General features: G+C 44.8%; 3 protein-coding genes across 6 annotated transcripts; 2 read left to right on the top strand and 1 right to left on the bottom strand.

Annotated features, from left to right (window-relative positions):
- Positions 1-399: 399 nt before the first annotated feature.
- On the bottom strand, positions 400-3,943 carry Aph1a (aph-1 homolog A, gamma-secretase subunit). The gene is made up of 7 exons (XM_027953724.2): positions 3,622-3,943; positions 2,929-3,099; positions 2,691-2,764; positions 2,333-2,455; positions 2,054-2,181; positions 1,524-1,647; positions 400-1,191 (listed from the first exon to the last, which is right to left on the bottom strand). The coding sequence occupies exons 1-7, from the start codon at positions 3,732-3,734 to the stop codon at positions 1,127-1,129; spliced, it is 798 nt and encodes a 265-aa protein (XP_027809525.1). The 5' UTR covers positions 3,735-3,943; the 3' UTR covers positions 400-1,126.
- A 1,754-nt stretch (positions 3,944-5,697) lies between these two features.
- C10H1orf54 (chromosome 10 C1orf54 homolog) lies at positions 5,698-11,890 on the top strand. 4 transcript variants are annotated; one of them, XM_027953764.2, is made up of 7 exons: positions 5,698-5,722; positions 6,044-6,108; positions 7,550-7,630; positions 8,035-8,093; positions 8,687-8,803; positions 10,827-10,924; positions 11,815-11,890. In XM_027953764.2, exons 2-6 carry the CDS (start codon positions 6,063-6,065, stop codon positions 10,920-10,922), a joined length of 399 nt encoding a protein of 132 aa, XP_027809565.2. In that variant the 5' UTR covers positions 5,698-5,722; positions 6,044-6,062; the 3' UTR covers positions 10,923-10,924; positions 11,815-11,890. The 4 variants fall into 4 exon arrangements, with proteins under 4 accessions (XP_027809565.2, XP_027809563.2, XP_027809566.2 ...); XM_027953762.2 differs by having other exon boundaries at positions 5,699-5,722; positions 10,824-10,924; XM_027953765.2 differs by having other exon boundaries at positions 5,700-5,722; positions 8,690-8,803.
- A 2,537-nt stretch (positions 11,891-14,427) lies between these two features.
- Ciart (circadian associated repressor of transcription) lies at positions 14,428-18,794 on the top strand. Its single transcript, XM_027953776.3, has 6 exons — positions 14,428-14,509; positions 15,059-15,484; positions 15,628-15,703; positions 15,935-16,013; positions 16,120-16,231; positions 18,138-18,794. Exons 2-6 carry the CDS (start codon positions 15,119-15,121, stop codon positions 18,654-18,656), a joined length of 1,152 nt encoding a protein of 383 aa, XP_027809577.2. The 5' UTR covers positions 14,428-14,509; positions 15,059-15,118; the 3' UTR covers positions 18,657-18,794.
- The last annotated feature ends 4,468 nt before the right edge of the window (positions 18,795-23,262 follow it).

Genomic DNA, 23,262 nt, shown 5'->3' with positions numbered 1-23,262 from the left:
TTCCCCTAGATACACTGCAGGATCTCCTCCACGGAAAAAGGGCTGCTGCTGGGGTTACATATTTTTGTTCAGTATAATTGGAAATTAAAGTTTCTGACCTTAATTCTGGCCTATCCTTTAGGGTTCCTGGGAGTGGGAGAGGTCCTTAATCCCTCAGGTGGTAGAGACAGGCAAAGGACATAGAAAAAGAAGCCTGGGCGACTAACTCCTTTTATCCCACCCCCGAAAGGGGACGTCCAACATGTTAAACCACCAGCTCAGATTTCTGCCCTTGCACCCAAGTGATGCTTGGAGATCAGGGATTGCCAGGTCAGGAAGAAGACTGGACAAGAGGCATGGGAGGGCAGAAATCTCAATTAATATATCATTCCCTCCCTTAGAAGTCAAGTTCCCCCACAATTATAAAGTACTTTTTATTAGTCAAAAATCACAATCACCTTGATTAAAAGGATGGGACACTCCACCCTCAGCAGAAAATGATACAGTTTATAGAAAACCTCCCCACCCCTCCCATACCCCAATTAAAAACTAGAAAAAAACCCACCCTCCTTCCCTGGGATGTCCTGGAGTCCGACTCCTCCAGTGGCACTGCAGCTCTGGAGTGGCCAGCTCACGACAGCACCCTCCACTTCACCTTGGGGAGAGGAGGGATGCTGGTGGCCAAGGCGGTTAAGACCATTAGTTCCAGTAATACCAGTTCCCAAACATGCACTTCCTGCCTTTCCCCCAGGGCCTGGGACCAAGGGGAAAGGGGACAGAAATGAGCCCAGCCACAGGAACAATTTGAGGAGGGAAAATATAGCCCAAGGAGGTGAGGAGAGTTCCAACATACCTCCTCCCTCCCTCCACTTAAAAAAAAGTAAAAGGCAGTTTGGGGTCTTTATCACACCAAAAAAATGGTTCCCTTCAGACCTGAGAAAAAGACCAAGATGTCCAGTCTGGGGAGGGGGTACTGGAAAACTCAGAGATCATCTACCCTTGAGCTTCCATCCATTTCATCTCCAGGCAAAGGCTAAACTAGGTCCCTTTTCTTGGCAACCTGCACTGTTCAGAACTGGAGATGGAGAAATACAGGGCGAGGAGATCAGGAGGGCACCCCAGGCCCAGGGGTCCCCCCCAGGTTCCCTCAGTCCTCGGGTGGGATGCGCAGGGCAGAATACACCATCACCCGACTGTCCTCCTGCCGTCGGCCTGCAGAGGGGAAGGGGGGTGAGTCATGGGCAGGGTGAGAGCAGAGCACTGACACATAGAGATTCCTGGACAACACGGGGGTCCCCAGGTGGTGGGGATAAGTGCAGATTCAAACCCACCAGTCACTGACTGGCTGAACCCAGGCTACTCCTGGTGAAGCTCAGAAACTAAAGGTCACAAATGGACAAAGCAAAACCCTGAAGGTTGTTGGGGTAGACCAACGAAGAGAGAGGAAGTGGGCAATGGACCCGGGCTGGGGCTGGGTTCAGTCATGGGCAGTGGACAGGCAGGTGGGATCTGTCAGGCGATCATTCCAGGTAGTCAGTCCTTACACGAGAGGCTGCGCTGGATACTTCGGAGGGACCCTCCAGCTGTGATGAAGGCCCAGAGCCCCATGGAAACAGTCACTGCATAGATGGGCAGCAAGCTGGCCTCATACCAGGGGTTCAGGAAAGTCTGAGAATGAGGGTAAGAGTATAAAAGAAGTTAGATTCTTTCCCTGACTAATCCCTATATTCTTTTTGTACCTCTAACCCAAGCCTCCCCCAGACATCTTACTCACATTCCCCAGTCTTTCCCTTCAGAACACCAACATCTTGTGGTTAAAGGGATTTGATTTCCAACTCCCTCAAAGATTACGACGACTGCCGCTCATCTCAGGCCCTCTGCATTACAGTTTGCCTAATCCGTTCAAACTCTTCCCCAGAGCATCCTCAGAGCAGGTGACATAACTAATGCTGTAGAGACTCACCTTTCTGCCTCTGCCCAATGTAAATCAGAAATTTTCAGAGAGGACACATACCCCCATCCCACTTGCCATTAAATGCTTTTCTGCCTAACTTGGCCCCTATCTCCAACTCACCAGTCCTGATGTCAGTAGGTGACTCCCAACCACCAGGCCCAAAGCCCAGTACCGTCTCCTCTCACAGGCATCAAAGAACACAACTCCCCAAAAGGTATGGAGCAGGATAATGGCTGCTGTCAGAAAGGCTGCAGGGAGGAAGATGGGGATGAGACATCCCTGATCTTCTCCCAGCCTCCTGAGATGTGGAACCAAAGAAGTCTCCCAGGGAAGGCCAATAAATCAGATCAGGGCCAGGGATAAATGGCACATGAAGGTAAGATTAGAAGTGAGCCTTACCTGAAGTTAGGAAGTAATAGGGTGAGTCTCCATGGATCCCAACCACACCTGGCCCAAGAGCATCAGCCAAAATATTGATAACAGAGAAGACACCACTGATGATACCGAAGGAGAGACCAGAAACTGTGGGGAGGGAGGGTGCCATCAATGTCAGAAATCACTAGAGCCTCATTACCAATGACCTCCTCCCCATTCCCAGTTACATTTCTCCCACACCTACTCTCCCTCCAGACCACCTCTCCTTGGAATCAGGTATGAAGGGAAAAAAGAAGTCACTCAGAATATGTGGATGTTTGGAGATTTCCCTAGGGGAGGGGGATGTCCAACTGCCTCCGCAGGTCCCTCTCCCTCGGCTCACCATAGGCCATCTGGCGAATGGAGATGGGAGATCTTCCGTCCTCACTCAGCGATGCTAACCCCTCATCTGCCTTCCTGGGATGAGGTGGAGTAGGGGAAGCATGAGGGAGGGCAGGAATGCTCCTTTCCCTCTAATGTCTTCCCGCGGTGCCTCTTACAAACCACCACCCAAGGGCTGCCCCATTTCCCACAGTGCAATCCTCTGCCCCTCTTCCCTCCAGACCACCCCATCTTCTTACTTAAGCAGCTTGTAGTAGGCAAAGCGGAAGGCCTCCTGAAGAAGGACAGAGACAGCAGCACCAAAAATCAGGAGGCCATACTGGAGACGGGCATCTGACCGGTCTGTCACATGGACCAAGATGAACCAGACCACAGAGGCCAGGAGCAGGGAGACCAGCCAGAAAAATGCCCTGAGAAAAGACAAGGGCAATGAGACACGCAAGGGTAAGGGCAGCCAGAGAAATCAAGGAAGGGAACCAGCCAAGGCTGCAGCATGAAAAATGGAAGTTAGACTTCTGGATGGTCAGAGAGCAGGGACTAGATAGGGTGGGTGTCTGCACCAAGGAACTCGTCTGTAGGAACCTGGATGTAGGGAAGGGGTATAAATCTGGTCACACAGTCTTCAGAGAGATGAGAATCAGAGCCCTGAAGGGTGAAGTGTCCACGCCTGGCTCCTCCCGCAGGGACCGGGCTCGGCCAGCCGAGGTCAGCACAGCCCCTCAGGAGTCTCGGCCTTGGGCCGCCCGGTCCCGCCGGGAGCGCACAGGAGGAAATCTGCGGTCGCTGCACGGCGGAGACCGACCGCCGGGAGGGGCGGACCGCCCGGACCGCGTCCGACCGTCCAGCCCGGGGCCGGGGTTCGCCCAGCTCCTCCAGCCCCTTCCGCTTCTCTCTTCGACGCTCTCACGCCTCTTCGACCACCCGCTACTCACCCCGCGACCAGGATGATAACGCGGAGAGGGTCCCCAGCCACAGTGATCAGGAAAAGCGCGAAGGCTGGGCCGAAGGCGACGAAAGTGCATCCGAAAAACACCGCAGCCCCCATGGCTGGGCAGCGGGGGAGGAGCCCCGGCCGCAGGCGCAGGACGGAGCGGCGCGCCACCGGGGAGTCCGCGTGGGGGCGGCGACGCGACCCCACCAGGGGCGCGGTGCAATGTCACCCCCGGACCCCGGGGAAGGGGAAGGGGGGTACCGAAGCCCCAGAGGGTCCGCCCGACTCCGTCTACGGAAGCCGAGGAAGGGAAAAACCCCGGCCGCAGCCCCATGGCCACCTCCCCTCCAGTCCCCACCCCCGGAAGGCCGCGGAGACGCGCGTGGGCGGGGCTGCGGGCAGTGGGCGTGCCCGCACGGCCTGCCGGGAGTCGTAGTCCCCGGCCCGAGCCCGAGCTGCCCGGGCGGGGCTGGGCCTGGCGCCGGCGCGGACCCCGGAGTCCGGCTGCGTCTTGGCCGCGATTTCCTTTCATCACTTTATAGGGAAGGGTGGTAGCAATTCTGCTGCTTCTTGAAGGGCTTCAGAAGGGGAAGATCCTGTTTGAATCCAAGAGACAAATACAAAGAACACAGGATGGGGTGGCAAGGAGATAGAGACGGGTATTGTTCTTACTTGAATCAGAGGAAGTTGGCTAGAGTTGCTGCCTAAAGGATGGAGGTTGGACTTAAAAGCAGGAGCTCTTTGGACAGGAATACATCGTATGGCTGATGAAGTCCTCATCTGTGATGACAATCAGAGAGAAGCAAAAGGGCCTGGAGAGAAATATTGCAAAGGAATTTAGAAGGAATTGAGAAGTTAAAAAGCAACCAGAACAATGGGGCTGAGAGAAAAAAGCACACATCCCCCACCCCACCCCCCCCCCCAGTCATTCAATTCCTTTTATGTCATACTTCCTCTATTTATTTTCTGAAAAATAAACTTCAGTGGCATCTTTTCCTCAGACTAGAGAGAGAGAGACGTTTTCCTATTAGAATGAAGGAAAGTTAAAGTAGGAGAGATGGTTATGGTCATTCTATTTGAATGGTGAGAGGTTGATCCTTAGGTAAGGCAAAGGACTCCTAGGATGCGAAATTGAGAGAATCTGAAATATTGTTTCTGAAAGAAAAAGGAAAAAAGCCCTACAGAAATTACTTGAAGAGAACTAGGATTCCTGGAAGGGATTTATCATTTCATATGTATACACTCACATAGATGTTTCATGCTTTTTCCAAAAAATTCTGGAAAGAAGCTGAACAATATGTTTGCACAGAAAGTCACTGAGAAATCTTTCCCCAATAAGCTTGAGAGGACGGGAGCATCTTGGCCAGTGCTAAGGACTCAGTCAGGGGAAGATATGGGGGTTAGACAACTTTTTGAGCTGTTAGCATAGCAGGCTCTAACCGGTCTTGTGTATGGGTGATCTCTTGAGTATGGGTGATCTCAGAGAGACTTGCATAGTGACTGGCTCATGGTAGATGCTAAGCAGATATTTATTAACTGTTTCAAAACAAAACACTATATTCTTTTCTTATTCCATTGCCTGTGAGCTCTGAATTGCCTAGCAAACTGCATCTAATACGTGTTACTGTTTCTGAACTGAATTGAATGAAAATGGGAACTCAAGAAACAGTGATAAGAACTCTATCCCTGTAGTCCTTAATTAAGGGAACTATACCAAATGACTGAAAAGGGAAGGTGGAGTATGGCATCAATTACAGGGAAAGACATTCTGTGCACTACTTTTTCCACTCCATATACAGAGGAAGTTAAGAAAAAGGTGAGATGAGGTCAGCACTGACCAGAGAGGAAATAACTAGCCTTGGCTGAGAGGTTTTTATCAGAAGCAACTCAGCAGGTGCTTTGAGAGTCAAACAACAATAGGTAAATATTGCTCCCATCCTCCATAGCCAAGACAGGCAGAGAAGAGGGACTATTTTCAGTCTAGGAAAAAAAAACAACAACAACACACACACACACACCCCTCCTTTGAGCATTTCCAAAGAAATTGGTGAAAGAGACTATGATTAAGCCTCAGAGAGAAAAGCAACTCTGGATGGTGAGTGGTAAGTGAGGAACAGCAAGAAGGCGAGCTTTTTGCAAGGACTAGGAGGAAAAAAGAATAGGTGGACTTCTTTGGTAGCAGCAGTGGGAGTATTGCATGAACCCAATCTAGGGCTGAGGAGTTTCATGAACAAGTCTGCATCTTTTGCCTCTCTCAGCTCTGGCTAAGGACGGGTAGTAACTGAAGATCTAGTCAGTAAGTAGGCGGAGAATTCTGCCCCCAGGGAGAAGAGTCATGTAATTCCCTCCCAGCTTTGGAGCAGCAGGGGAGGCGGGGTAAGTTTGGTGGGAAACAGAGTAATTTCCTCTTTTTACTTTCAAAGCGATAGTGCAAAATCCAGAATGGATGTCCTTTTGGTAGCCATCCTTGCTATGCCACTTATCCTGGGTAAGTCCCCTTCTCTTTCTGAGCTTTTGCACTTGGTCTTCTACCATAAATGGGGTGGGAGAAAAAAACTTGGGGAGAAGATGAGTAGTATATTTCAATGGGGAGTGATTGCGCTTTCTTATCTGTGCCAGAGTCCTGTGATGGGGCAGAACAGAGATCTGGTTGGTAGAGCCAGGAAACAGGGAGATAAACAGAGTCTAGTCAAAGAAGAGAAGATTTTCAGATGATGAAGGGCAGGGAGGTCCCTTAGCAAGATTCAACTCACTTTTTCACCATAAAGTTGAACAAAACAAGAGGAACTAACAGGAGACTAAAGGAGAGAGGTGGACTCTTAGAAGCTGGAGCAGCCTGAAACTTTGTAAAAGAAGCAGGGTATCTCCTTTCCCAGAGAGTAGGAGACGCGCACACACCCACACAACCTATTAGTGAAGACATGGCTGTGGGTTGACCTTTAGGGTAGTGGAAAACTGGCTGCCCTCAGGAACAGGGTCCCAAGAGTAGCATGGCTCCTTCCCTCTTTTGTTCCCCAGTCTGCCAGGTGTATGTCTCATTGTTTCCCTTTCCCCTAGATTCTTGTGTCATTAGTTTAGGATTGGAGGGAAAATGTTCAAGGAGCTCAGGGAAGTGTTTAGGAGACCTAGAGTTCTTGATTCCATCATCGATGCCACATATTTTTATGGAAAAGAAAGACAAACTAATGGAGAAGGGTCATTTAGTACAGCTGACTCGTTTTTTGTTTTTTTTTAAATATTTATTTTTAGTTTTAGGTGGACACAATATCTTTATTCTTATGTGATGCTGAGGATTGAACCCAGTGCCTCAGGCATGCTAGGCTAGTATTCTATCACTGAACCCCAGCCCCAGCCCAGCTGACTCATTTTAAGAAAGCGGATAGTTAAATAGTTTCTCAAGGTTATTCTGCTAGTTAGCAGTGAAAGTGGAATGTCTATTAGTTATTTGTGAGAGACACTGATAAAAGATGATTTCTTAGGTTGCAGGCATAGCTCAGAGATAGAACACTTGCCTAGCAAGTGCAAGGCCCAGGGATCAATCCCCAGCACTGTTAAAAAAAAAAAAAAATCACAAGTACAGTAAATTCTGTAACATATTGAATAGAATAGAAGATTTGGTGTTTTCAGTTTCTACTCTCTATCTTCTTCCTTTTTTAGGTTTAGTTCTCTCTTTGGGTTTATAGTATGTGAAGGGATCTGTTTCTTTCTCAAGAGTTCCTGATTTGGAAGGGCACAGAGTAGCAGGCCTCAGTTCAGGTATGGAATCCAGAAGACAGAACAGTTTACAAGTGCAGAGTCAGGGAGATAACAAGACCCTTGAAGGGGAGGCCAAAAGAAGAAAAACTGGTAGATTTAGGATCGACTTCAGATGTCCTTTTGTTGTTAAGGCATTCCAGATGTCCCTTGACCTATAGTCCTTATCTCCATAGGACAAGAATATGAGGATGAAGAAGGATTGACAGAAGATTATTATCAGGTGGCCTATTATTACACAGTCACTCCTAATTATGGTGAGTGCCTCGGATCCTAAGTGGGGTGGAGAAAGGCTTTGTGAATACTTAGTTCTAAGACTATGCCCTTCCCTTTGCAACAGAAAAACTGAATGAGAGGGAAGTTTGGCTAGGAACAAAAATTATCAAAATTCATGCTTTTATTTTTTCAAGCTAGTGATTTTTAATTCTTTGGAAAATGGTTGAAACACTTTGGACAGTTTCAAATTTATAAATTTGAATGAAAATATAAACACAGTATTAATAAACATTTTGACGCTAAAGTTAATTAGAAGTGGAATTTACCAATATATTTTACAACTTGAGCAAGTTAAAGCGTTCTGTGCAATTTCTTCCCCTTTCATTACTGGATCTAGAATTCCCTTTTTCCATTGTTACTACTAATTTTTTTTTCTCCTCCCCAGATGACTTTAGTGCAAATTTCACCATTGATTACTCCATGTTTGAGTCAGAGGACAGGTTGGTGAGTGACCTCTACATTTTAGAGTGGTAGGATAAATCAAAGTTAAAAAGAAACTGGGCAATGTTGAAATGTAACTGATTAGCAAGAAAGAAAATTTGGTCGATTGAGAGAAACTAGAAAGTGGGTCCCAAACAGACTTGTCAATAATAACTGGGGAGGAGAAGGAAGCCAAGCCCAGTAGCTTTACTAAGAACTAAGAAAGAGGGGCAGTCAAAAGATTTGTTGAGCTGTAATCTCAGCAACTCGGAAGGCTGAGGCAGGAGGATCTCAAATTCAAGGCCAGCCTCAGCAATTTAGGAAGACCTCGCCTCAAAATAAAATAAAAAGAACTGGGGATGTAGCTTAGTGGTAAAGCATACCTGGTTTTCAGTTCCCAGCAAGTACCTCAAAACAAAAAAACCCAAAAAAGGACTTGTTGAACAGGATAGGTAATACATTATCCATGAAAGTACAGAATAGGGAGAATCCCAGAGCTTAAGTCTTTGCGAGTGGGAAGGGTGTCCTGGTTGAGTACTGGTTCAGGGGAAAATAGAGAATCTATGAGGATGTTGGATGGAAGTGACGATAACTTTATTTCCCAATCCTACTGAGAGAAGAACAGTTTGGATAAGGAAGAAACAACACAAGCAGTGGAGACTACCATTATTCTTAAAACAGAACATGCAGATCATAAGAAGCCTGTCACCGTGAAAGCAGTGACAATGGAAACAGTAAGTTGAATGGGAATTAGAGAGGAGGGAGAGAATTCATCCCTTACCCAGATAGATCCCAGGGCTGGTGACATGGAGTAGAGAGAGGGCTGCAATACTAGGCTTTGGTGGAGGTGGAAACCAGATAGCTACAGCTGCAACGCAGGTGTTCATCTCAACTTGGCCATCAAATATCTCACTGAGATCTAACATCCATACAAACACGGGGAAGATCCATTCCAGTTAAATTTCAGTTCAGTTGTACTTAATATGTATGTGGTCTGTGTCTAAGGCTGCTGAGGGTACTGATGGAAAGAAACCTATGATGTTGCTATTGCCCTGAGGCATTTACAAGATGCATGATTACATTTATGAAATATTTAGAATAAAATGAATTTAATACGATATTAAATTACCTATAAGTTTGAGAACATATGACATAGGTAAGTGTTTTAGACATTGTAGGAAGAGAGCTTGTACAAGGTAGAATTGTCAGGAAGGTTTAGGAGGTGATGATGCTTTAGATGAACTAAACTTGATGGGAAATTGTGAAAGAACAAGTGCAATTAGGAGGAGGAACAGTTACCATAAGAGTGAACAAGCTTCATAGGTGAAGGAAATAATACAAGTATGATATATGTTTAGTGAATGGGGTGTGATTGAAGAAGAGAGTCTAGAGATGGAAAGAGTAGGAATTAAGTTTAAAAAAAGTACGAACTCCTAATATTTGCTTGATAACTTTGCATAAAGCAAGATAGGACTAAATTATGGATAGTTTGAAATGTTGGACTGAAGTTTGGCCTTATAAGCAATAGGGAGCCTAGTAAGTCCTTCATATGGTAAAGAAATGATGAAAGTAGCATTTTAGGGGAAAAATAAAACTATTCGTCTGGATTGTGCAAGATGCCATTTAGTGAAGAAAGATTCATCAGATTTGCATTGTTCCAACAACAATCTATTAAAAGCCTGGACTAAGGAAGTGGTATTTTAAATCCAGAGGAGAAATATAAGAAATATTTCGAAGAAAATGCCTTGCTTCATTAATAATTTCATCTCCGGAATAAATGAAGAGAGATTAAAAATAACACACAGGTTTTAAACATGTTCGAGAAAATGAAAACTATGGGAAGCCAGTATGGTTTAGGAGGGAAGTTATAAATTTGGTCTTGGCTAAGTTAAACGGATTCTGCCGGCCAAATGAGGGTGTCCTTTAGGCAGCTGAACTACGTCAGAGCTAGAGTTCTAAGTGCAAAGTCACAGTTATGAAGGTAAATGAGCTCAACAGAGCCAGTATGCACAGAAGCTCAAAAGACCAATGAACGTGGCTACAGTTAGTAGAAAGAGGAAGAGGAACCAATCAAGTAGAGAATGACTGACTGGAGAGGCAGGCAGCTAGCCAAGTCTGTGTTATAGAGTCTAGAAGAGAAGGCTTACTATAATCAACCAAATGCTACCAAGAGGCCAAGGAGAAGGAGAACTTTGGTAATCCCTAAGAACGTAGTTTTAATTGAGTTAAGAGAAGGTAAATTATGAGGAAATAGAGGCAGGTATAGACTAACCACCTGAAAATCCTGGTAATGGAAAAAAAAAAAAAAAATGGCGACAGCTGGAAAGGGCAACAGGGTCAAAAGAGCAACCTAGATAGAGCTGACCATAAGTGGGAGGCGCTGGTAGGAATGGAAAACAAAAGATTGACAATAGGCACAAACACATGTTTTTAAAGTATACAGTTTGTTCACTTTGGATTGTAACCCTCTTGAGAACAGGAACCACATTTTATTTGTATTTATATCCCCCCATAGCACCAAGAGCAGTGTCATGCTCATAATAGATAAAAATAGGTGTCACTGAATTGAGTTGGGGTCTCCCTGGTATGGCCAGGGATGGAAGAAAGAATGTCTTATAGTAGTGGAGAGGAGCGTCAGAGCTTCCCTTGAGGCCAACGGTAAGAAAGAGGTTAGTGTAAAGATATGCCTTTCCTCCTGAGAAGTGGGAAGTAATAGGAAGACACTGGCCTGATGTGGGGGCATCTGTCTTTTAGCAGAGTCCAGATCTGAATGATGCTGTGTCCAGTCTGCAGAGTCCTGTTTCTCTTCTCCTGTCATGGGTCCTCCTTCAAGGGGGGATGTATTTCATGTAAAGGTGAGAGTGCAGCCACTGGCCTTGGGGGAGTCTATGAAGTAATTCTTTACTAGTTATCCTTGTCTATAGTGTTGCCAGCCTCATCAATTCTCAGCTGGTTAAATATAGAAGAAGGAGCTGGGCATGATGGCACATGCCTCTAATCCCAGTGACTCCAGAGGCTGAGGCAGGAGGATTTCAAGTTCAAAGCCAGCCTCTGCAATTTAGTGAGGCCCTACGCAACTTGGCAAGACCCTGTCTCATAATAAAAAAGTTTTTAAAAGGGCTGGGGATGTGGCTCAGTGATTAAGTGCCGTGGTTTCAATCCCCAGTACCAAAACAAAAGATAGAAGGATCACATTTAGGAAAAAAAAAAATCCTCATTATCTAATTTTAAAGAAGTTTGTGACATGTTGAGGCAAAGATATGAGTCATTAAATTTTCTAAACTGGGAGGACCTCATGACCCCCTAGAGCAGAGGCAGGTGGAATAGAGAAGAAACCTCTCTAGGCTTCCAATATGTCTTGAGGAATCAGAGCTGGTTTCATTCTGGCCATCGTTCAAAGGGCAAAATGGGTGGGTCCTACAACCTGGTGGAGTTCAGAGGCAAAGTTCCAAGTCAGAAGGGTGGTGGTTCCCTAATGGACTGGGGTGATCATGGGGCAAAGGAGCAGGGAAGAGACAGCTGTTATAAGAAGGAATGTTAAGTTGGGGTTCTAAATAACTATGGAGCATAAAGAGATTCAGAGGAGAGAGGAGTGACCAGGGGAAGGAACATATTTCCCCCAAGAGATACAACAGGGGAATCCCAGCTCAGAATATAAATTTGAGGAGTTTTCATAGAGATAGAGAGGGACGTGAAGGACTTCCTGGGTTCCCTGATCCTGTTTTCTTTTCTTTTGCTTTTTTAGGTGAGAGAAGGCTGCTATGACTCCTTGGATGGGAGGTTTGACTAGAAGAAATTGGAAAATAAAAAAATAAATGAAATCATCTAGTCACTGTCTACTTCATGGGAATCTATTCTAAGGTCACACACTAAAGAGAGTACCAGAATTTGGGGACAGGAAGAGTAGATTAGAAAGAGAATTAGGTGACAATAGATTTGAAGGAATTATGAATTGTAAATATACCTGGAATTTGGGCTAAAATGAACACCCACAGATGACAGGTTTATTCAGAGTCCATAATTCCCTGTAATTCTATTGTTTTATATGGTATTGAGACACTATGCTTGGGAAATAGGGTTATGGTTTATTTAGAAAACTTTTTTTTTCTTTTTATAAAATAAGCATATTGTTAAAAATAAGTAAAATATTAATTACTAGATCAGATTTGAGGGGCTGGGGATATATCTCAGTCGGTAGAGTGCTTGCCTCACATGCACAAGACCATGGGTTCAATCTCTAGCACCCCCCCCCCCCCCACACACACACACAAAGAACAGATTTGAAATAGTCACACCTAAAGTCGCCATCCTCAGGACCCTAATCAGAACTGGGCTGCCCCACATCAATGTTTACAGCAGCATAATTCACAATAGCCAAGGTATGGAGCCAACCCAGGTGCCCTTCAACATGAATGGATAAATAAAATGTGGCATATGTACACAGTGGAGTATTACTCAGCCATAATGAAGAGTGACTTTATGGCATTTGCTGATAAATAGTTGGAACTGCAGACCAGTTCCAACCAGACCAGTTCCAAGTGAAGTAAGTCAATCCAAAAAAATCAAAGGTTGAATGCTTTCTTTGATAATCAGAAGCTAATCGAAAATAAGGGGGAATAAAGATCAGTGGAGTAGACAAAAGAGAACCAAGGGAAGGGAGGAGGGATGAGCTAGATAGGAAACAGTGAATCCAACATTCCTATATACATATATGAATATACCACAGTGAATGTCATCATCATGGAATAGACACAATTAAAAAAAAGAAAGAAAAGCTGTAAGTAAATAGTACAAAGATCAGTAAAGGGAGAGGAAGGGTGGGAATAAAAAAAATATTTTTAGGGCTGGGGTTGTGGCTCAGGGGTAGAGCGCTTGCTTAGCACGTTTGAGGCTCTGAGTTCAATCCTCTGCACCACATAAAAATAAACAAAATAAAACTATTGTGTCCAATTTATATATATATATATATATATATATATATATATATATATATATATATATACACACACACACACACACACATACATACACACATACATATATATTAAATCAGTAGAGGAAAGGGAACAGAGTGGGAGGATGGGAGGAAAATGGGAAATACTGGGGACTGAATTAGAACAAATTATATTCTGTGCTTTTCTAATTATGTGAAAGTGAATTCTATTGTTATATATATATATGAATAAGTTCACAGTATTTAAAAAAAAAAAAAAAAAAAAAGAACTGGGCTGCCCTCTTGCGGTCTCTCCGGTGTCAGAGCGTCAACCAGCCCACAGTCCCCGGGTCTTACTTCCTCTTATTCCCTTTCCATTGTTCTCTTCAAATATTGCAGGGGGCAACAAATAGTGATGTCTGATACTTTTGAGACTCTTTAAATTCTGGACCTGCCTCCCTCCCTCCTTCAAAGTCTTTCGAATCCTCTCCAAAGGACAAATAAACTCAAGCCGAAGAAGCCACAGCCTTGGAGCTCAGGGGTTTTCACACTCTCTTCCCTTTGCTCAAAATCCGATAATTCAGGGCACAAGCCTGAAGAGCCGAGGCAGAAAAGTCAGGCACCACCGAGTTCGGCTTTGACCTCTGCAGTCTTGGCGGGCTGGCATCTGAGCTGGTAACGTGCGTGGCAGGTTATGTAAGGAAAGGGCTGCAGGAGCCGCCCCAGCGGGAGCCGGGGAGAGCACGCCGTGTTCTCGGCCGCCGTCCCCACCCTCCTCACCCAGCAGGGCAGGAGGCACCCAACTCGGAGGAGTGAGAATGGGGAGGTGAAACAGAGCAGGGAGTCACGAGGGCTGAGACGCGCAGACTGGGAGCGGTTACACGGTGTCACACAGCCGTTCGCTCACACACGTTGCAGCACAAGTAACTGACGGGTTCCACGTGCTGTGCTCGTGAGCGGAGGCGCTCACCGAGGGGGCAGACGTGTCAGCCGAGGAGCAGAACCCTGGGTCCCACGCCCCGAGGCACGCGCTTCCCGTCTGACATCCCTCCTCTGAACACTCCAGCTGCGAGTCTCCTGCGCCTCACTATCCTATTTAAGGCCCAGGGCTCCGCCCTTTTTCTCCCCTTCCTACTTTTTCACTCTTTTTTCCATCCTCCTCCTTTTCTCCTCACCGGGTCCTCTCCGGGAGCCGCATGTAGGGGCGGAGCACGGAAGGCTTCCCTTCCAGCCAATCGGCACCTGACTGCTTCTTTATTGGCCGAGCCCCTGTGAGCTGTAGCAAATGGGCTGTGAACTTCATTAACGGGAGTCACGTGTTACCGGCTAGCCAACCAATGAGGATGCGAAATCGGTGTACGCAGGGGGAGGCACGTGCCGAGCCGCACGTGTCCGGGAGGGGGGGAAGGGGCGGGACCACAGAGAGTGGGGCGGAGGTGGGTAGCCCAGACCCGGAGGGACTGAGAAGCAGCCGGAGCCGGAGCGGAGGCCGAGCGGATCGACCCAGGTAAGGAGACTCAGAGGGCGATGAGTGATCCGTGGAGAAGGCTGGGGCCGGGGGGAGTGGGTTTGGGTGAATGCACGCAGATGTGGGTATTGGTAGGGATTGCATCACCTGGCCGGCGCGACTGTAGATCCCTGGATCAGGGATATTGATCAAGAGAGATTGGGGAAGGTTAGGAGGTCGGTCCCTGTGGGGGCGATTTCCACAGGGACGCTAGGTAGGTTAGGTAGGTTCAGGTGTGCAGATTTACACTCGCGGGTGGCTGGCCTCAGACGCCAACTGCGAGGTCGAGCTGGGGAACAAACCAGGAGAACAGCAGAGGAGGGGAAGGTGTCCGAACCGAGGGAAAATGTTCACAGGCCCAGAGCTGATCTGCAGAGGCCAGAGAGGCAGCCCCAGTTTTTTCACGGGTGGGGGTAGGGGAGGTGACTTTTTCTATTGTCTATTGGGCAGGGGAAATAGAGGTGTTATCCCGCGCAGTACACCTCCGTCTCCCCGTCCGTTTCCTAATCCTTAGACTCTGGTTTCAAACTCCCTCGCTTTGCTCTTCAGTTGCAGGTTCGGATCTTTGGGTACTCCAGGACCTGCTCTCCAGCCCCTGCTTCTGGACCCATGGATTCTCCATCTAGTGTTTCTTCTTATTCCTCCTCCTCTCTTTCTCCCTCTTTTTCCACCTCCCCAGTGAACGGTGATTTTGGCTTCCCCTCCGATAGTGAGAGGGAGAACAAGGGGTCCCAAGGGCCCAGGCGAGACACTGTTGGGCAGAGGGGATGTTTCCGGCCTAGCCCGGGTCCTATCCGCTGTAGGCATCGTTGCAAGGTTTCCAGTAACCAACATACAGCATCTCATCTGGAACAGCGGGGCTTGACTTCTCCTATGGCAGAATCTGGGATCAAGAGATCAAGAGATGGTGAATTGGAAACCAGTGTAAACATCCAGGGTTGTACCACAGAGGGAGACCTGCTCTTTGCTCAGAAGGTAGGAGAAAGGAAATGATAATCCTAAACCCTCAACTGGTTAGGACCTTAAGAGGAAGGTCCTAATTTGGAAGCAGAGGAAGTATGGCTACTCACATGGACAATTCTTGGTCTTCTCATAGCCTCTGTCCTATCTTCCTACAGTGTAAAGAGCTCCAAGGATTCATTCGCCCCCTCACAGATCTACTGAATGGGCTGAAGATGGGTCGTTTTGAGAGAGGTAATTGTCTGATTATTTGCATTATTTTGGACTAGGTTCCCACCTTAGTATCTGTCTCTCTGGAATGTGTATCTCTCTAAAGTCTTTATTCAGAGCCTGAATTGTTCCTTTTTTTTTTTTTGCATTTGTGATTTATTTAATTCCTTTAGGTGAATCAATTTTAACCCCTTTTGCCTTCCTTTATCTTACTACAGTATTGAATCTTGGTCCTTAATCTTTCTCTGACTCCAGGATTGAGCAGTTTCCAGCAGAGTGTGGCAATGGACAGGATCCAGCGCATTGTAGGTGTTTTGCAGAAGCCTCAGATGGGGTAAGTCCACCTGATTCTTTCCCCAGTACCATATAAAAAGGAGATCTCTCCAATCCTTTCTTGTTTCTTTTTTAATATTTGTTTTGTTTTAATGTTCTTTTCATAGGGAGCGTTATCTAGGAACCCTGCTACAAGTAGAAGGGATGTTGAAGACTTGGTTTCCTCATATAGCTGCCCAGAAGTCATCACTGGGTGGTAGCAGGCACCAGATGGCCAAGGTAAGAACTTAAACCCTAACAAAGAAGCAGGAGAATAATGGAGAAAAGGGAATATGCATGCATTTTCTTCTGGATCTTTTCCTCAAGTTTCTGTTAGGAAAGGAATTCCTAAACTTCCTGCATTGTCTTAATTCCTAGATGATTTTTGTTCTATTTTGTTTGGATCACTAGGCAGAACTCCACAAAGTTTAATCCTATCCCTCATGTGGCAGTGAATCTGCTTTCTGTACAGATACAGAAGGCGTTTTTTACCTGGACAAATTATTCATGCAGGAAGATGCCTCAGCTTCTTTCTGTAAACTCTTTCTTCCTTGCTGCCCCTAAAACTCTCGCCCTCTCCCTCTTTTGACTCCAGTACAAGTATCCTTGTATCAAATCCTCTGGAAGCCTATAAGTCTACACTGGGTTTCAAGGACTGGTCATAAGAGGTATATCACTGGGAATCCGGGAGAGGGCACCTATGGGGCATCCATGAGAAGAGTGTTGGATAGATTCTTGGACCTGGTGTGGAAGTGACCTTTTTTCTGTGCATTCAAATAACAGGATATTTAGAGGGCATTCGAGTAATGGGGAGGGGGGAGTGTCCTAGATAATGACCTATCCTTGTGTTCAATCAATAGCAGTTACTAATGCTGTGAAAATAACTTGATTAAAAAATGAGTAGAATGGTCTGGGGCTATAGCTCAGTGGCAGAGCACTTGCCTAGCATGCGTGAGGCACTGGGTTCAATCCTCAGCACTACATAAAAATAAAACAAATAAAATAAAGGCATTATGTCCCATCTACAACTACAAAAAAATTTTAAAAAACAAGCTGGTTGCAGTGGCTAAGGCCTGTAATCCCAGCAGCTCAGGAGGCTGAGGCAGGAGGATTTCAAGTTTAAAGCCAGCATCAGCAACTTATTGATGCCCTAGGCAACTTAGTGAGACCCTGTCTCTAAATAAAATATTAAAAAGGACTGGTGATGTGGCGCAGTGGTTAAGTGGGTTTAATCCCTGGTACTGAACGGAAATAAATAAGTAGAGGGATCTTGCCTGAATATTAATTTATACTTCATAAAACATTCAACATACAAAATTAGAATTTAAAATAGAGGGCTGGGGTTGTGGGCTCAGAGGTAGAGCACTCGCCTAGTAGGCATGAGATACTGGATTTGATCCTAGCACCACATAGAAAATAAAATATATTGTGTCCACCTATAACTAAAAAAAAAAAATTAAAAAATAAAAATTAAATATAGAAATTGTGGAATGATGTTTTCAATTAAAAATCCACTTTTTTAAAAATAGGCACAGTACTACATGCCTGTAATCCCAGCTACTCAGAAAGCAGGGGCAGGAGGATCACAAGTTTGAGGCCAGCCTTGGCAAAAACAAAACAACTTTTCTTTAAATAAATTCTACATTGGGTTTGGTGGAACATGTCTATTATCCCAGCTACTGGGGAGGCTGAGGCAGGAAGATCTCAAGTTTAAGGCTAGCCTTAGCAATTTAGCAAGGCTCTCAGCAACTTAATGAAACCCTATATAAAAAAATCATATATATATATATATATATACACACACACACACACACACACACATACATACATACATACATCTGAAAGGAATTGTTTTATAAATAGTGAGAATCTGTAGGACTATTTGTTGAATATCCAGTATCTTATATAGTATGTGGCACATAGTAGGCGCTCAACTATTTGTTGAATAAATGAAAGTATAACTTGATTACTAAAAATTTTACTTAATATGTTCTTGCCAGGTAAGAACACATTATCTGTTGCACAAAACAAGGTATGTTTGCACTGCAAACCGAGTTACCAAAGAAAGCAAAGTTTTAAACAGTAATGTTGGAATCAGTCTGAAAACTTCCTTCACAGTTTTTTTCTTATTTCACTCCTTCCCTAGCATTTTCCAAGCCACCACAGTAATGAAACTACTTCCTCTTCTGCTCCTCCTCTGGAAAAGATGGGCCCGACACAGCTAGGACATTTAGTTTTTAAACCAAAGCAGCCTTGGCACCTCACAGAATGGCCAGCTATGAACCTCACCTGGATCCACACCACCCCTATTTGCAACCCCCCTCTAAGTTCCCCAGGTACCGTGTCTTTTAGCCATGATCCTGTAGGCACTGGGACCAGCATTGGTGTCATCCTTTTCGTCCAGCATGGAGTGCAGTCCTTCACCCACTCTGCTCCTGCCACTCCAGTTCCATCCACTACAGCATCTACTGGTGATCTGAAGAGACTATCTGGAGAGGGACCTCGCTGTCACAGTTTGCCAGTAACTCTGCCATCAGACGGGGACTGCACTGTGTCCTCTGCTGGTCTACCCACCATGGCCAGTGAGATGCACAAAGGACACCCAGAGGAGCAGCTGAAAAGCTGCCCTCCAGTTGTTTCTGATGCCTGTCTCCTCAACCCCTAACCCACCCATGCATTTGTCCTCTGTGATCCCCAATTTGTGTAAATATATGTACATATATAGAGATTTTTTACTTTTAATGTGTGTGTTTGTGTTTAGAGGAGATAAATCCTTTCTGATTAAATAAATTATTTACCTAAACACATTGGGGTACATTGAAAACTTTCTGCCTCACATACTGATCTTTATCCTCCGAGTTGCAGAAAAGATGAGATGGGAATGTTTGTGAGTATGAGTATGAGCTCCACCAAGTTTGAGTCTGAATGGGATGATAGAAATCTGGGGGAGAAGTAAAGAGACTCCTGCTGCTGTTTTCTGAGGGAACAGTCTTAGGACAGTTACAGGATTCAAAGTTGGGTTTCCTTTTATTTTTTTCAGGTTCAGAGACTAGTACCTTTCCCTTTGTGTCTCTCCCCTGTGTAATCTTCTAGCAGGTTCTTCTGCTCTGGGATATCTCTTTGCTTTGATGGGAGATGTTGGTGCTTATGGATAAATGCATAACCTTGTGCTGCCAGAGGAGGGGCCCAAGAGCCAAAACAACTATTGTTGGGAGTAGCACAAAGTCCCTTCAAACACTGGGCCTCAAAGAACAAACAAAAAAAAAAACCCACTGGGCCTCATCTTTATTCAAAACACTGCACCTGCTAGGTGTAACTAGACTAAGGAAGGCTACCCATTATTTTCAGGAGGCAAAAATTAAGTCCATGAATAAAAATTAAGTCTGTTTCTACCCTTCTCTCAATATTACTCTATTTCTGATCTTTCCCAATGTCCATGAAAACTATTTCCTCTCCATGATTATTTCCCATATAAGTAAAATCAAGTCTCTCCACTTTGAAAACATTTGTTGAGCCCTGCATGGTAGTGTACTCCAATAACTGCTAGCAACTTGGGAGGCCAAGGCAGGAAGATCACGAAACCAGCTGGTGATTTAGCAAGACTCTGCCCCTGCCCCCCCCCCCAAAAAAAGGCCTGGGTATATGACTCAGTGGTAGAGTGCCCCTGGGTTTAATTCCTTCAAAAAGAAGGAAGGAAGGAAGACATCTTCAATCTGATTGTCCTCTTTCTCTTCTTTTCTCCATAATTTTCCCAAGTCCATAATCTTTCCCCCTTCCTGGTACTGGGGATTGAACCCAGTTCCTTACAAATGCTAGCAAGCACTCCATCATTGAGCTCCATCCCCAACCCTTTTTATTTTATTTTGAGACAGAGTCTTGCAAAGTTTCCAAGGCTGGCCTCCGACTAATGATCCTCCTGCCTCAGCCTCCTGGCTTGCTGGGATTACAGGTGTGCCCCATCATGCCTGGCTCCACTACATTTAGTTTGTTACACCTTCCAGAGTCACCGATGATCTCACAGAACCAGTATTATAATGCAGCTTCCACCTAATCAACAGCTTAGTCCAGGGTCCTTTACCAAGGGTATGTACTTCATGTTCTCTGTATCATTTGACACTCGATTCTGCCTACTGAAACTCTCCTCCCTTGGATCCCATGACAGCACACTATCCTAATTCTCCTCTTACCTAACTGGCAGCAAGTTCTGAATTTCTTAATGGCTCCACTTGCACCTAATACAAAGTGTGTGGTTTCTCCTAGGTTCAGACCATAGCCTTTTTCTCTGACTATATTCTTTCACATAAAAGTTTCATTTTCTTTCATGGGTTTAATTATTGCCTCAATTTTAATGAGTGCTAAATCTCCATTTCCATTCCCAACCTTTTTCATAAGAAGGCATTTGAATATATAAATTTCTGTTGGACAGTTTTATATATTGCTGGCACAAAATTATTGAACACATCAGCATTCTAGATATAAGATGCAATTTTTGTATCTAATTCAACTTAATGCCCTTATTTTATAGATAAGAAAACAGATGTGTCTAAGCCAACAATGTGTGGTACAGAATTCTTAGTTTCCAGTCTCATGCTTTTTCCAGTGATGGCCAATAAAATTACTTCCCATTTTTATAATCTCCTCTCCAGTTAGTGCTATCTAGGGTAGTAACATTTTTCTAGTTAACTAGGCTTAAAACTTGGTACCATTTGGTCACCAGGTCCTTTTTGTTCTTTATTTGAAATATTTCTTCCATTTCTTCCTATCCATTCCATTGCCATCACTCTATTTTCCCTAGAGCAAAAGTCTCTCTTACCTCTAATACCTTTTCAGTGATAAACAGATTAATTTTCCTAGAACCATGCTTTGCCTGTCCTTCCTTTATCATCAGGTCCTTCAATTTCTCCCAATGTCATGAGAAGAATGTACAAAATCTTTAGTCAAAATCTGTATTTTTTCCTCTGCTCTCCTGCACAATCCTTCTGCTCCAGAATCTATACTGTACTCCCTTCTTGCTTCTAAACTCTTGTTCATGTGGTTCACTTTGTCCACCTTTTCTGTTTCTGTTATCCAAGCCCTACCCTTCATTTAGTGACTAATTCAAGTCCCTCTCCCATTATTTATATTCACTTGCTTGTTTACTTATTTATTTATTTATACTGGGAATTGAACTCAGGGCACTTTGTCATTGAGCCACCCTGAGATGAGGTCTTGCTAAGTTGCTGATGCTGGCCTTGAACTTGTAATTCTTTTGCCTTAGGCTGGAATTGCAAGTGTGGGCCACAGCCTCCAGCATCATTCTTCCTGTTAAATATGCTATACACAGTAAATACACTGTATATTTTTACATTTGACCCTTTTGACTCCTATGAGAAATTTTGTTAGATTGATAGTGCAGATTCTAATGCTGTTTTATAGATGAGAAAATAGACTGAGTTCACTTTTTTTGTGTGTGTGATGCTGAGAATCAAACCCAGGGCCTTGTGCTTGCTAGATAAGTGCACTACCATTTAGCCACATCCTAAGCCCTAGACTGAGTTCAAATCTGGCAAAAGCCAAATAGTAAATATTTTAGGTTTAGGCCATATATACCTGGTTCCCCTACCCAAGTCTGTCATTGTAACCCAAAGTAACTATGCTTAATAAATACGCAATGAGCATATACTTCCAATACTTTTATTTACAAAAAGAGATGGGCTGGTTTGGCCTGCAGTAGTTTACAGACTCTTGATTGATTGGTTGGTTGATTTGTCTTGTGCGTGCTTGCCTGCGCTGAGGACTGAACCCAGGGAAGCTTTACAACTGAGCTTCAACCCAGACCATTTTTATTTTTGAGACAGGGTCTTACTAAGTTGCTAAGCTCTTGCTAACTTACCCAGATTGGTCTCAAACTTTCGACCCTCCTGCGCATGCGTTCTAAATTGCTGGAATTACAGAAGTGTGCTACCATACCCAGCCAAACCCCTGATTTAAGTGACTTGTATGATGAGTATCAGAATTGGGATACAATACAGACCATCTGACTTCTAATCCAGTATCTTTCCATCATATTATGCTGTTGTCTATGTAATTTATTTTGCATATGTTATATGTTACCTTGTTTCACTGTTTATCTTTTATGTCCACATACTGTCTTTTAGTGATGCAAGAGGCACTGGAATGATACCAACAGTACTGGGCACAGAGTAAGCATTCAATAAAAGTTTGTGATAATCATAATGATAACCCAGTCTAGCTATATTTTGGTACTTTGGACCTGGATTACTCTGAAGTAGGCTTAAGGGATTTTTTTTTTTTTTTTTGGTAGTACTGGAGACTGAGTCCAGAGGTCCTCCACCACTGAGCTACATTCTCAGCCCTTTATTTTGACACAGAGTTTCACAAGTTGCTGAGGCCTTGAACTTGCCATTCTCTTGCCTCAGTCTTGGGACCCACTGGAATTCAGGTGTGTTTCCCCACATCTGAATAGGCTTATGTTTTTGTATGAGTTCCTGTTAGTATAGTTGAGGAGAAGATGTCTCTCTGTATGTATTCTAGATGAGTTATGTTTTCCCTGTAATCTGTAGATCTGAATAACCATAAACAGATATGTAGAAATAGTATACAAATAAATAATTCCACAATGTGGAAGATATAAAAAAGAAAATATTTCTAGCAGGTCTTACTAGGAGTCAAATGGCAAAACCGACATACAACATTTTTTTATTCTAAATCCTGCAGGCTTTCCTATGTCTTTATTTAGTGATTTCTCTTAATTTAGTGAAATGGTTAGAAAGATGAGGTTATGGTAGATTCACAGCATGTTCACTTTTTCTCGCCCACTTTCCCTTAGTTTCGAGGCAGACGAAGGGTATGAGGCTGTTTTTCTTCGGGGACGGAGGGCAGATCTATGTTCTCCCCCCCACCCCCCCCCCAAAAAACCCACAACAACAACCGGGAAGCATGCTCAGGAAGCGTTGCCTATTTCTCATTCTCCATCCAGGAATGTGAATGGCTTGAATATTAAGGGTTCAGTAGGTTCAAGGGGAACGGACTCGGGCCGATCGTCTCCGAGGCCGAAGGACTTGGACTCAGTGAGAGGGCTGGGAACGTGTTCCGGCGAAATCTGAGTCCAGCCTTTCGCTCGGTCAGGTGTGGAGTCCAGGCCCAGGGCAAGGAGAGGACGTCCACCCAAGCCTGAAAGCGCGTTGCCATGGTTTCCGGTGCCCGATTCCTCCCTACGCCCCCGGCTTCGCGCGCGGCGCTGGGGATTCCGTAGTTTCCGCTTCCGGTCG

The sequence above is a fragment of the Marmota flaviventris genome, chromosome 10 (genome assembly GCF_047511675.1).
Source record: "Marmota flaviventris isolate mMarFla1 chromosome 10, mMarFla1.hap1, whole genome shotgun sequence".
In the NCBI taxonomy this organism is placed as follows: Eukaryota; Metazoa; Chordata; class Mammalia; order Rodentia; family Sciuridae; genus Marmota; species Marmota flaviventris.
Note: the sequence above shows the minus strand (reverse complement) of the source record. Positions and strands in the feature narration are given on the sequence as shown.

What these genes read in the sequence shown, in the direction of transcription:
- Aph1a (XM_027953724.2), bottom strand. Translation starts at nt 3,734, where the DNA reads ATGGGGGCTGCGGTGTTTTTCGGATGCACTTTCGTCGCCTTCGGCCCA. An exon ending in CATTCGCCAGATGGCCTATG is followed by an intron (nt 2,456 to 2,690) that starts GTGAGCCGAGGG and finishes CCCTCCCCACAG; the next exon opens with TTTCTGGTCTCTCCTTCGGT. An exon ending in ACCTACTGACATCAGGACTG is followed by an intron (nt 1,648 to 2,053) that starts GTGAGTTGGAGA and finishes CCTCATTCTCAG; the next exon opens with ACTTTCCTGAACCCCTGGTA.
- Ciart (XM_027953776.3), top strand. Translation starts at nt 15,119, where the DNA reads ATGGATTCTCCATCTAGTGTTTCTTCTTATTCCTCCTCCTCTCTTTCT. An exon ending in TTGCAGAAGCCTCAGATGGG is followed by an intron (nt 16,014 to 16,119) that starts GTAAGTCCACCT and finishes TTCTTTTCATAG; the next exon opens with GGAGCGTTATCTAGGAACCC. An exon ending in GCAGGCACCAGATGGCCAAG is followed by an intron (nt 16,232 to 18,137) that starts GTAAGAACTTAA and finishes CTCCTTCCCTAG; the next exon opens with CATTTTCCAAGCCACCACAG.
- C10H1orf54 (XM_027953762.2), top strand. Translation starts at nt 6,063, where the DNA reads ATGGATGTCCTTTTGGTAGCCATCCTTGCTATGCCACTTATCCTGG. An exon ending in TGCTATGCCACTTATCCTGG is followed by an intron (nt 6,109 to 7,549) that starts GTAAGTCCCCTT and finishes TTATCTCCATAG; the next exon opens with GACAAGAATATGAGGATGAA. An exon ending in TTGAGTCAGAGGACAGGTTG is followed by an intron (nt 8,094 to 8,686) that starts GTGAGTGACCTC and finishes TCCTACTGAGAG; the next exon opens with AAGAACAGTTTGGATAAGGA.